Below are 13,526 nucleotides of genomic sequence, written 5' to 3' on the forward strand. Positions count from 1 at the left end.
CGAATCTTAAAAAGTGCTTAGCTGACGGAATTCTCCAAATACCTCTCGACGAAGTACATGTCGATGAGTCGATGATCATGGTTGAACGACCCGTTGAGATCATGGATCGCAACGAGAAGAAAACCAAGCGTTGTCGTATTCGGTTAGTCAAAGTTCGATGGGAATCACGGCGTGGCGGAGAATTCACTTGGGAACGAGAAGACACAATGAAAGTGAAGTATACACACTTGTTTGCATCATCATCTTCATCTTAATTTCGGGACAAAATTTTCTAAAGAAGTAGATACTATGACATTTGTCCATTTCGGGTTTCGAATTGTAAACTTTTATTATGTAAACCGACCCATTCTGTAAACCGACACTTTGGAAATAATCAAAATGATGAATTTTATGTTCCAATATTGTTTTACACTTGTTGGGTCTTGAAAACATTCATTTTGGTCTTCAAAACGCGTAAAAATCACTTAAGACGAACTCCGGTGGCCAAAACTACCAAGTTTGAAAAGTTGGAAAACTAGATAACCCACCCCCGCGATGGGGGGATAAGGCCATGGTCGCGTATCGCGACTAGAGGGTCTGCATAGCTGCGTATTTTTGTTGTTTTATGCTTTGTTTTGATCCATTTTCATGCAACCTCTTGTGTTTCACACCTATCTTTGACCCAACTCCTCCCCCTATATATACACCACCATTCTCATTCATAATTCCCTTCTACATCTCTCATTTCACTCTCAATACATCAAAGATTCAAAGGTTGTTTATTAGTTGTTCTAGAAGGTTTGACTTCTAAAAGTCAAACTGAGTTTAATCTTTCATTCTAACTTGTTTATCTAACCTTAGTAATACTTGTTTATGGTGGCACAACATATATATAATATAATACCCCTTGTTATCTTTGGTAGTTACTTCTCCGACACTGGTTGGTGAGGTTTCGGACCTCGTAAGGCAAGACTTCATGGAGAACTTCGTGTTCTTGATATATATATATATATATATATATATATATATATATATACTTAACTAACTTTATTATTGCTTATTAACCATGCTTAACTTCTGCTCATTTTAGTTTGTTAGTCACATGTACAAGTCTTGGGTATGTGGAGACCATCTATGAACTCATTGTGAGATGGAAACCGAACCAAACTGAACTTTTGTTAAAAAGACTTGTTGTTGACTTTTTAGTTGTAGAACTTAAATATTTTTATTTGTAAATTATTATACACGATCTATGATATATGGGTATGTGGAATCCATCTATGAACTTGTTGTGAGATGTAAACCGAACCAATCCAATTTCTACTCGCTTAAGACACACAAGTGTGTTTTTAGCTATCAAGACTTGTATATTTCTTAAAAAATAGTTTACAAACTGATTTTAATTATTTTCTTAAGTACTTAGAAATGTTAGATCCAAATTTATCTCATAACAAAGTTTGGACCGACAAAACCGAACACTCGCTTAACGTACGTTGTTAGTTCTAAAACTATAGATCAACATACTTGGTTAAGTCTTATAAAGTTTTATTGAGTTATCTCATAACATTCATTATTTTGGAAAGTTGACTTTGAGTTTGACCAATTATCAAGACCCGAACCAACAACCCGAACACTCGTTAAAGACCCGTTTTAGTATCTTTAGCCCAATGGAACTTGCATTTGAGCACTTTTCCCATCTTATTTCTTAACATTGGTTAAGTAAATATTAAGGTTAGATACTTTAACCCGGTTTCGAGAAAACTTACATTTTTAGAGGGTTATTATTATAAATTCGTAAATAGTTACATTTTAAACCTTGAACTTTAATTGTTTATTTTTTGCAACGATTATTTTATTTGAAGATCTTCAAGACAACCATTCTAAATCCAAGACTTTTTTTTATTTAGGCTTCATACGTTAAAGCCGTCGTTCCGGAAAATCTCCAAATTATTATCTTTCAAGTTTATTACTTGAATGTGAGTATTTTCATACCCAGTTTTCTATCTTTTGTTTTGGGGTTGACATTTCATACTTATTCAATTAAATGCTTTATACTTGAGTCTTAAACCACAACCGTTATTGTATACTTTACTTAAATAAATGCTCCATTTGGTGTTCTATGCTTATATGTCTATATGCTTATGTGTTTAATCGTTTTTGGAAGGTTGATTAATAAATCCGTGAACTATCTGGTATTCTCTTATAGCACGGTACCGTTAATGTATTCTTATTAACGACCTCATGAAATCCGAATCTATTTGGTATTCTCTTATAGACGGTGCCCCTAATGTATTCTTATTAGCGACCTCATATTATCCAAATTATTGCTATTTATTTGTTGTTTCGTATACAAGATTGTGGATTTTCTTATTATATACTTATATGCTCAAACTTATGAATTGCTCACCAACCTTTGTGTTGTTAAACTTTATTTTATGAAATGTTACAGGTTTGCATTTAGGTTGATTATGAAGCTTGTGGAGAAAACGTCACAAATACCTTTAAGTTATTAGTGAAAATGAACAATATTTAACTTGCAATATTTTGTGATATTTTGTTATGACTATGTTATGAATGTTCGTTATGTGACATTTTCGATGTTGTTAAATGAAATGAGTTGATAAATATTGTCTCTTTAATTAGTGTCATGTGCTTATGGGCAATCGTTACACCTCGGCATGTTCTGCCTTTGGTCGGGGTGTGACACCGGAAAAGGTGTACAAGGTAAGGGAATGTCAGAGAATGTTTCTGACATTCTCTGACCTAACCCTAGTTCGTTAGCGGAGACTTAACGAATTAGGAGGCAATTAGTTATTCTATTCGTTAAGAGGAGACAACGACATAGAAACAGTTAGTTATGAAATTCATTAAAGAGAAATAACGAATCAGCGGTAATTCGTCATGCCCATTCGTTAAAGGAAATAACGAATTAGCAGCAGTTCGTTATGATCGTTTGTTAAGACCAATTCGTTATGAAGGGCAGTTCGTTAATAAGACCAATTCGTTAAGAAATAACGAAAGAGCCTCCTTCGTTAACGAACTGGATAACGAAGTAGGCTTTGAAATAATGACAGAAAGGTCCCTGGACTTATAATAAAATGAATTAATTATAAAGAAGCCCTCTAACTTTTGAGTTAGCAAATAAAATAATAATTAAGAATTCTAATGAAAAATGTGTTAAGACAGTTAATGTAAATAAAATTTTCCAAGCTGACCTGCCAGCTCGACCCAAGCCAGGGGCTCTGCCTCTTTGACCCTGCTAGGGGCTGCCGCCCCTTGAACCCCGCTGCCAGGGGCGTTGCCCTCGAACCCCCATTCGTTAAGCGTTATAATTAGACTAGAAACGCGGTATGAGTAGTGATAGTTAATTGATACGTGTAATTGTTATACAGTTAGTCGCGCACAGCTAAAAAAAGGAATAACCATTAACGGCGAACGTAACCGAGTTCAAGTGAGTTTCTAGCCCCATTTCTTTGATACGTTTTCGGGGCTGTGTGCATACTCAATGTGAAGTGTGAATACACTTACCTTAAGTGGTAAGTGTATGATATAATAATTGATGTGATAGCAAGTATGAATGTTTATCGGTGCGTCAACGATCTTCGGATATTGAGTATACCGCCAATGGGAATGATCTCTAAGTGGTTATTAGTGTGTGTAAATGTTATGATGTAACTTGGTTATTATGTAAATGATGTAATGATAGAAAGTGTGTTGTAGACAAGTAGAGGTAGAGTGTGATAGAAGTGGCAAAGGTCTAGTAAGGGTGTTAGCGGCATGACGATAGTACGTGGTAGGGTAAGCCTATACGTGCCTTTGTTATTCAAGTGGCATAACGTGAGTGCGTGGTAGGATAATCCTGTACGTGTCTTCGTTATTAAGTGGCATAACGTGAGTGCGTGGGAGGGCAAACCTCTATGTGCTTCCGTAAACAAGTGGCTAAGACGTAAGGGGAGGTGAAGAGGTTAAGCGTTAAGGTTAACAGATTAGACAGAGGACCACGTGTCTTCGGACATGTATATAATGCAAGTAATGGTTGTATGGTAAGTTGCTTGATTAACCAGAACCCACTCAGCGTAGCTGACTTTTAGTATGCACGCAAGTGATCAGGCTAAAGAGCTAACATGAGGATGACACATGATATGGATTGAACGGCTGGTATCTGAAGATGAAAGAAAAGATGTTTTAAATATGATGTTGTATATTATGTTTTAAAGAAATATTGAATAGTTTGTAACGAATAGTTGAAGTTAACGTTTCCGCGAAAAGTTTTAATTAACTATGATTTGTAAGAACTGTGTTCATGAGTAAATCCGACGCTAAAGTACGGTACCGGTAACAAGACCTTACAACAACCGGTCTTTAATTCCGTTAGATTTACTCCTCACCGACGCTCAAAAAAACACAATGTGACCATGAAATTTAAAACACACTAACCAATTTGAAGAAATAAAAAATTAGAGGCTCACCTTCTCTGTCGTCTGGTTGAATATCGTCAATATATATGACACAGTGGGAGAACAAAAAGCAATTTTAATACTAGTACCCAACAAATATCTAACGACATATAGTTGGAATAAAGAGACAATAATTGCATAAATTTAAGAGTTTGTTAAGATATTTAGTTGACATCGTGCATGTTTATATAACTACTAAGACTAAAAATACCATTTAACACAATTTTATAGGCCTTTAAAATAAACAAAACAAGATCAAATACATTTTATTCTTAACATGAAAATGGTGAGAACCAATTTGTTGTTATGATTATGTTTAATTTTATAGATGTTTGCTGCTATTTTTTGATTGTATTTGCTAATTTTCGATTATGAGACGTTATAAGTATTTGCTTATTTATATTTTGTTGTTATTATTAGATGTTTTCTTTTGCTGTTATAAGTATTTGTTGGTATATGATGTTATTATTTTGTTCTTGATTTTGATTCTATTGTTGTAATTTTTAGGTTCTTTTCATTGTTATTATAAGTCATTGTTTATGTAGATTGTTATTGTAGTTGGTATTGTTTCTTACGTTCGCATTTTTAAATAAATTGGTGTTATTTCCTACGTACTCATGTTAAGATCAAAAAGTACATGAACCTTCCCCTTCAAATAAAACACTCCCCAAAATATCCCAACTTTCCATCTTCATCACTGATTGACAAGATCCAACCATCCAGATTTATTCATACAATTTTTAGACATTCTCATCTTTTAGAATAACTCCACCATTTATATATATATATAGAGAGAGAGAGAGAGAGAGAGAGAGAGTTGATTTCATTTGAAGACCACTTTGAGTTTTAAGAACTCGAAAGAGCTCAACGTAACAAATTTTTTTATGAATTGTTTTTACATATATGTAGGTTACATGTATTCAGAAAAATTACAACTTTTTTTACACACCGAATCGACTTTTTATATAGGTGTAATAGAAGTTTAAATTAGTATAGCCACTGTATATCTTTATTCTCTTTTCTACTTAATTTTTTAATCTCAACCACATAATATAACTTATTTAATTAAATGCATGGTTAAAAATAAGGTTTTTAAAGTTTTTAAAACTAACAAGTTCTCAAATTATATATCCTCCCTCTCTCTCTCTCTCTCTATATATATATATATTCATTGTTTTTTATGACAATGTTCCTCATCATGATTTTGAATATTAAGCTATGTAAAGTATCAACAAGTATATTTTGTTATAAAGTAATGTTTATACTAATACATAAAGTAAACATACAACAAGTTGTACCACTAACTCATTTTCGATAGTAAACTAAGCCATTTAAAACTAAATTCATTGATCACGGGGTCATAAAATACTATTTATGACCCTTTAAACATAATTAATTAGCTCTACAGTCTCTGACACTAGAAATAAAAAGTATCAAATACAAAAGATATAAACACATATTTGAAACTATAAGTTGTGTGTTGTGGATGATATTTAACGCCCCTCTACCTCGTCACCGCGTAAGAAATAGGGCTTTAAAGCCCTCTTCATAAATCCCGTTGTGGTAAATAAAAGATAATTTAAATCATGACTTTTATTAATATAATTAATATTTTATTTAAAAATAAATCTTTACTAAAAAAGAGAAATGTATTTAATAGAGGACATAAAATAAAAAATAAAATGATGAGAATAAATATATAGGTGGCATGTAGTATGAGTGTTCTTTATTTATTATATACAGTATAGTTCAAATGAAATTAATGTGTTAATTATAATAATTAAGTAGAGTAATTATGTAATTACATTATAGAGTAAAATACAAATGAAACTAACGTGCTAATTATGAGAATCAAATAGAGTAATTATATATATACAAGTAGAGAAATTATGTAATTACATCATAGAGTAATTATGTATTACTCTATAGGGTAAAGTTAAAATACAAAGAACAACAAAAATGAGAAGGGTGAAAATGAATCAAGTCCATTGATCTTAGATTTGAATGATTGAGATTAATTTAATAAATAAAAATGTATGGAAAGGGCATGAAGGTAATAACCCACCTTTGTTGACTTTTTCTCTCCACATGCAAGACACATGTCATTTCCCCAATCATTTTAAAATGTCCATAACTTTTTCATACGACATTATTTTTATAAAAAATTTCACCATAAAAATAAGCCTTTTTTTATCTTTAATATGAGTATCATATTGTTATATAAAAATAAAAAAAATTAATGGTTTTTTTAATTGTGTTTTTTTGTTGTTCATTGTGTAATATGTTGTTTCCATTGTGTTTTACGTTTCAAATCATTGTGTTATATCTATTCACCATTGTGTCTTACGTTTTAGGTAATTGTGTTGTACGTATTCACCATTGTGTTTTACGTTTCAAGTTATTGTGTAACATGTATTAATCATTGTATTTTATGTATTAGATAATTTGTTGTTATTTTATCATTATTTTTACATATTATTATTATACAGCGGTGTTATTAGTATTTAAAAAAAAATAATGATGAGTTGAAAGACATAATGACGAAAAAACACAATGATGAAAAAAGACAAAATGATAAGCGAAAAGACACAGTGGTGTGCGAAAAAACACAATGACGAAAAAAAGACACAATGGTGTGCGAAAAGACACAATGACGAAAATAGACACAATGATAAGCGAAAAGACACAATGGTGTGCGAAAAGACACAATGATAAGCGAAAATACACAATGGTGTGCGAAAAGACACAATGATGAAAAAAGACACAATGGGCGTGAAAAGACACAATGACGAAAATAGACACAGTGATAAGCGAAAAGACACAATGACGAAAAAAGACACATTGATAAGAGAAAAGACACAATGGTGTGCGAAAAGTCACAATGACGAAAAAAACACAATGATAAGCGAAAAGACACAATGGTGTGCGAAAAAACACAATGATAAGCGAAAAGACACAATGACGTAATTTCTGTTTTAAATTTTATATAACAAAAATCATACTCATATTAAAGATAAAAAAACGCTTGTTATTATGATTAATTTTTTTTTTTTAAAATATCATACGAAAAAGTTATAGACTTTCTAAAATAATGGTGGTATTAACATGTGCCTTGCATGTAGAGAGAGAAAATGTGTACAATTACCTTTATACACTTTTTGTTTTGGTCCTCACTTGACACATATCAATTATTTATAGCTTTCCACACTTCTCATTTTTGTTACCCTTTGTAGAATAACTTGACCCTTACTCTATAATGTAATTACATAATTACTCTACTATATATATAACTAGATTTAGACCCCGTGTATTACACAAGGATGGATCAATGTTTATATTACAGTTGATAATATGATGAAAATAAAAAACACAATTAAACGTAAACAATAAGTACATAATTATGTGTAAAAATGTACTTACATATATACTTCTATCTATATTATATGTGGAACGAAGTTTTGAATTTACAATTTACAAATTTAAAAAAATCTTCTCGTATACAACATTTGAAGTTTTGTCGAAAGTTTTCCCATGCTTATCTAATAATAACTACTTTAAGCCGCATTTGCTCGTTACTTAGGATAATGCAACATGCAGTTATTCACTGGAAAAACAGGACATCAAACGACCAAATCAACCATAGAAAGAGGCTGTCACTGGTTCATATTCATTGTCATTGCAAAGCATACAGCAATTGAAAATTGTCTCATTTGGAATTTGAAAAGAAATATTTTATCGCGAAAAGTCAAAGTAAATGTATGTATAAAAATAGTTGTCTCATTTGGAATATAACTTTTTAATTTAACAATGTATGTCAAATGTAAGTATTTACTTTACTTAAAATAGAGGAAATAGATTCAAGACCATTAGTCTTGACTTGCAAGATAAATCATTATTGTTATCCAACTATATTTCCCCTTGAGTATCATTTTCAAGTAAAAATGTAGTCGGCCATCCTTTCACGAGAACGGAAAATTCTAGTATATTTTTTAATATAATTGATGCTAAAGAATATAGTATAAAAAATTACAAAATACAATAAAAACATTTTGATGGAAAACAGTTCACTCATGTAAACATATTAATAGATGCATGTGCAAATGAAAACTATTTAAATTGTAAACTTTGTAAGAAATTTACCTACTATATGTGAAAAACCCTGTTGCCCAATCTAAAAACCCATTTGTTGTTGTATGTTGAATCTCATATTTTTAAACAAAATGTTTGATATCAATATTTTAATTTTGATGTAAAGAAACGTAAATATTTCAATACAGATATTGTTGGTTAAAATATTTACTTAAAATAACTCAATATAAAAATAAAAAAGCGCCAAAACAATCCACAAAATTTACACACACATAATTTTTACATATAATTTTTTTAATCTTAATTCTAATAAATGTAAATTAAAAAAAGTTAGGGCATGTAAATACACTTACTGTGTATTTGATAACCTAAATAACAAATTGTTTTAACCCATGAATATAGCTGAGTAAACTGCGGTTTTCGTCCCTGTGGTTTGTCTAAATCTGCAGTTTTAGTCCAATAGTTTCAAATTTGTGATTTTCGTCCCTGTGGTTTCATTTCACTTGCAATTAAACCCGGGTTCATTAACCTCGTTAAGTTTAGTCGTTAAACCCATCAGTGTACCCTTCATGTGAGGAGAAGTTTTGTCCTTTTTCTCCAAATACACCCTAGCCCCTCACGTGAGGGGGGCTTGCGAATTACGACTGGGGTTTATTTGGAGAGAAAAAGGACAAAAATGCTCCTCACGTGAGATGGGTTTACCGACCAGGCTTAACGGGGTTAATGAATTCAGGTTTAATTGCAAGTGAAATGAAACCACAGGGACGGAAATTGCAAATTTGAAACTATTGGACTAAAACTGCAGATTTGGACAAACCACATGGACGAAAACCATAGTTCACTCAATATAGCTAGAATCAATGAATTGAGGATTAAGATTTTAAGAGGGAAAACATGGCCAAGAATCAATATGAAACTGACATGTGTCACATAGTATTTTCTTTTATTAGTAGAGTAAGATAAGATTACTCTACTTGATTTTCACAATTATCACGTTAGTTTCATTTGTATGTTAACTTTCCCTGAATATATATTGTCAAAGATACAACATATATATCATTAGTTAGTTAGATATGAATCATGTGATATTCAAGACCTTTTATGACATTAGAGCTAACCCTAGCTCTTGTGCCTATATAGCCGCGCCACTAGGGCTGTGAGCGAAGGACGTCCGGTTGTCCGTTCGGCAAGAAGCTCGTTTGTGTTTGTCCGTTTAATAAATGAACCGGACTTGGACAAAAAAGTTTCGTTCGGTAAGCTTAATGGACGAACACGAACAAAAGCCAGGGTCGTTCAATAGTGTCTGTGAATGTCCGGTAACGCCCGTTTGATTACGTCCGGTAATGTCCGTTCGGTAGCGTCCGTAACGATAGGTTTGTGTATGTTCGTTCATCGTTAATGAAAGTATTAGTGTTCATTGTTCATTAGTGTCCATTAATGTTTATATGTTTGTTTGTCCATTAATGTTCATTAGTGTCCATTAATGTTCATGTGTTCGTTTGTCCATTAGAGTCTATTAGTGTCCGTTTGTCCATTAGTGTCCGTTAACATCCGTTTACAATATTAACGGACGGACATGGACGGACATGGAAAAACTCAATTTCTTAATGGACGGACACGGACAAAAATTTTCGTTCGGTAGAGTGTTCGTGAACCGTCCGTTTGTCCGTCAAAAGCATAACGGACGGACACAAACAAGGTCTCGTCCGGTCCATGTACACCCCTACGCGCCACCAACTTTCTTCACATCTTGGATCAATAGATTGTCACCATGACCAATGACAAAGAGAACGTCATCGGCACCACTAAACCAAACAACCTCCATATGATATATGAGATAACAAATATCTCAAATAAGGCACACAATTTTTATGGAACTAAAGTTTCTTATTCATCGTGGGTTAAGCTCTTTCAAATCTACGTTTGAGAAAATGAGGTTTTATCTCATATTAAAGGTAATGCCTCCATCCAATATACACAATAACTAACAGGATGTGATCCTCCAACACCACCCCCACATGCCTATACGGCTAGTATAGGCCTATACGACCGTATAGGGTCTGCATGCCTGACAAGGGGACAAAAAAATAGCTTTTTACAGCCTATACGACCGTATAGGCCTATACGAGGGCCTATACACTCGTATAGACATTAAATGGCTCGTATTGCCTTCTAACAAAACCATAAAAGCTATACGGTCCGTATAGAAATAAAAGCTATACGGTCGTATAGAGTTATACGACCGTATAGAAAACATATGCAGAAACATTCAGACTGCCTTAATCGCTGCCAGAAAACGACTATACGGGCCTATACGAGCCGTATAGTGCTATACGACCCGTATAGACAGATTTTCAGTTTTCTAAGCTTAAAACATGAAAGATTTTTATGATGGTTGATAAGATTAGGCTAAAAGTAGTTTGACTAAATGCAATATCAAGATCAAAACTTAAAACGTGAAAGATTTGTTTGATGTTTTATAAGATTCCACCAAAAGTTGTTTAACTTCATGTATTATTAGGATTTATGAATCTAACCAAAATAATATAAGTATATGTGCTCTTGTTAGTTAGTTTTTATCATTCTTGTTTTCTCTTGGTTCTCTTATTACATAGATTAATGTAGCAGTATTATAAGTTTAATTGAATGGAATAATTTACGTCGATCTTTGATGATTATTATCCCGAAAGTAACTTTGGTGGAAATTGTGGAGTTACCGGTGGTGGAAATTGTGGGGTTAATGATGGTGAAAAGTGTGAAGTTAACCGGTGAGGGAAATTCTAAAGTTGGCGTTGGTGAAAATTCAAGCAACATATCCGTTTTTTCAACCGATAAGGTAAAATCATAAAAATATAATTTTCTTTTACAATGTATCCATAAAATATACTTTCGTTTCTTGTTAATAATCTACTATTTTTAAAAGTGTTTAGTTGTTATAATATTATCTACACTACCATTCTTAACATAAGAATTTTTCTTTTAGATATTTGTATCTCCCGATGAATTGAAGAAGTGGGCTGAAAAAAACGGTCGTGAGAATGGTGTTGTCATAGTCACCGAACGGACGAAGAAAAACGCCAAAGGGGAGGTGAACAAAATTTTTCTTATGTGTGATCGAGGTGGAGTATACAAGTCAACCGCAAAAGTTAAGCGTTCAGGTACAATAAAAACTGATTGTCCATTCCAATTAGTGGGTAAATACCATGATGGGTACGGTGGTTGGATGTTACAAGTGAGTCGTGATGCCCACAACCATGAACTCGCTCAACATATGGAGGGTCATTCGTATGCTATGAGGTTGACTGGTGAGCAGAAGATTACGGTGAGAGACATGTATCGAAATAAATCGGCGCCACACAATATTTTAGCGTAAGAGAAGGACGAGACAAATGTCTCCTCGCTCAGAACTGTGTATAATGAAATACGTCATGTACGTGCGGAGATCTTTCAAGGAGAAAGTCACATAGAAGTTCTTTTCCGACATTTGGATGATAAAGGTTACACACATGATTTTTGCAAAAATCCATCCACCAATGCAATGGAGGATTTATTCTTTATGCATCCCACGTCCTACAATATGTTTCGTTCTTTCCCGCACGTGTTGATTATAGACACGACGTATAATACAAACGTATACAAGTTGCCGTTTGTACAAATCGTTGGCGTAACTTCAACCTACAAGACGATTACTATTGCATTGTCTTTTATTGCAAAGGAGAAAGAAGATAACTTTAGATGGGTGTTAACGAGGCTTAAGAAAATGTTACACGAGTGTATGATGCCACGGGTGATATTAACATATAGAGATCTTGCATTGATAAATGCTTGTAATGTTGTATTCCCGGATGCTGCGAAGTTGCTATGTAGATGGCACATATCCCAAAACATTAAAAAGCATTGCAAGCAAAGTTTCGCCAAGGGTAATAATTGGGAATTTTTTGAAGAACTATGGAGCTCAGTTGTTTTTTCACCCACGCCTGCCGCATACGAGTACAGTCACAAGCGACTTCGTGATGGTTTAACTAGAAAGCATAAAAGTAACATTTCTTTCTCTAAAATATATTGTTATTTACATTAGATGGAATATTTTTACATTTATTCATGTTTATTTTTTTTTACATATTTAGGAGTATTTGAATATGTGAACACAAACTGGCTTGTTAAGTACAAAGAGATGTTTGTGTCTGCATGATCCTATCAAGTTCTCCACTTCGGGAATAGTACAACCAACAGGGTTGAGAGCGCACACGCACTTCTCAAGAATTACTTGCTTATGACCGAGTCAACGCTTGAAAAATTCGTGGGTGTTATCGATCAGACCGTGAAGTCGCAACATAAAGCCATAAAAGGGACATTTGAAGAAATTCATAACAAACTGATGAATGACCACAACGTCCCACTATTCAAGGAGTTACGAGGTAAAGTCTCAAAACTAACCCTTGTATTATTAGTTAAAGAGCTTAAACGCATGAACAAGCTCATGGAGGATGGGTATGGGTGCGGATGTCATCTCCGCACAAGTTGTTCATTGCCATGCGCCTGTATGCTTTCAAACTATTTGACTTCATATGAAACCATTCCGTTAGATTCAATTGATATCTTCTAGAAGAAACTAGATTTTAATCCGTTATACGTCGAATGTGAGAAAGATATTAGTTGCGCGAGCGCCATAGAGGCATTCACACAAGAGTTTGAGACACAGTCAGACAGTGGTAAAAGAAGTATGTTGTCAAAGTTCTAGTCATTTATCAAGCCAACTTCATCAAATATTCAAGTACCCGAGGTTCAAAAAAACACCCGTGGGCGTCCAAAAACAAAGGACATTGTGAAAAAGAAGAAGAAACATGAGCCCTCCCTTAACCGTAGTAATTCTACGACGTTAACGCCTACAGTTAGAGCCTTAACCGTAGTAATTGACTTTGATGAGTTTCTACCCCTACAGTTAGAGCCTTCAAACCAAAGTTCGTTTGTGGGTAGCCATGAAGGTATTAGACAAAGTTC

General features: G+C 33.4%; 1 protein-coding gene across 1 annotated transcript; it reads left to right on the top strand.

Annotated features, from left to right (window-relative positions):
* Nucleotides 1–11,268: 11,268 nt before the first annotated feature.
* Nucleotides 11,269–12,717, top strand: LOC143633668 (protein FAR1-RELATED SEQUENCE 2-like). The gene is made up of 4 exons (XM_077101921.1): nt 11,269–11,361; nt 11,509–11,847; nt 11,968–12,562; nt 12,653–12,717. Exons 1-4 carry the CDS (start codon nt 11,269–11,271, stop codon nt 12,715–12,717), a joined length of 1,092 nt encoding a protein of 363 aa, XP_076958036.1.
* Nucleotides 12,718–13,526: the final 809 nt, after the last annotated feature.

Source organism: Bidens hawaiensis, unplaced genomic scaffold (assembly GCF_021521415.1).
Source record: "Bidens hawaiensis isolate Kalapana, Puna unplaced genomic scaffold, B.hawaiensis_p1.1 tig00006845_1, whole genome shotgun sequence".
Classification (NCBI taxonomy): domain Eukaryota; kingdom Viridiplantae; phylum Streptophyta; class Magnoliopsida; order Asterales; family Asteraceae; genus Bidens; species Bidens hawaiensis.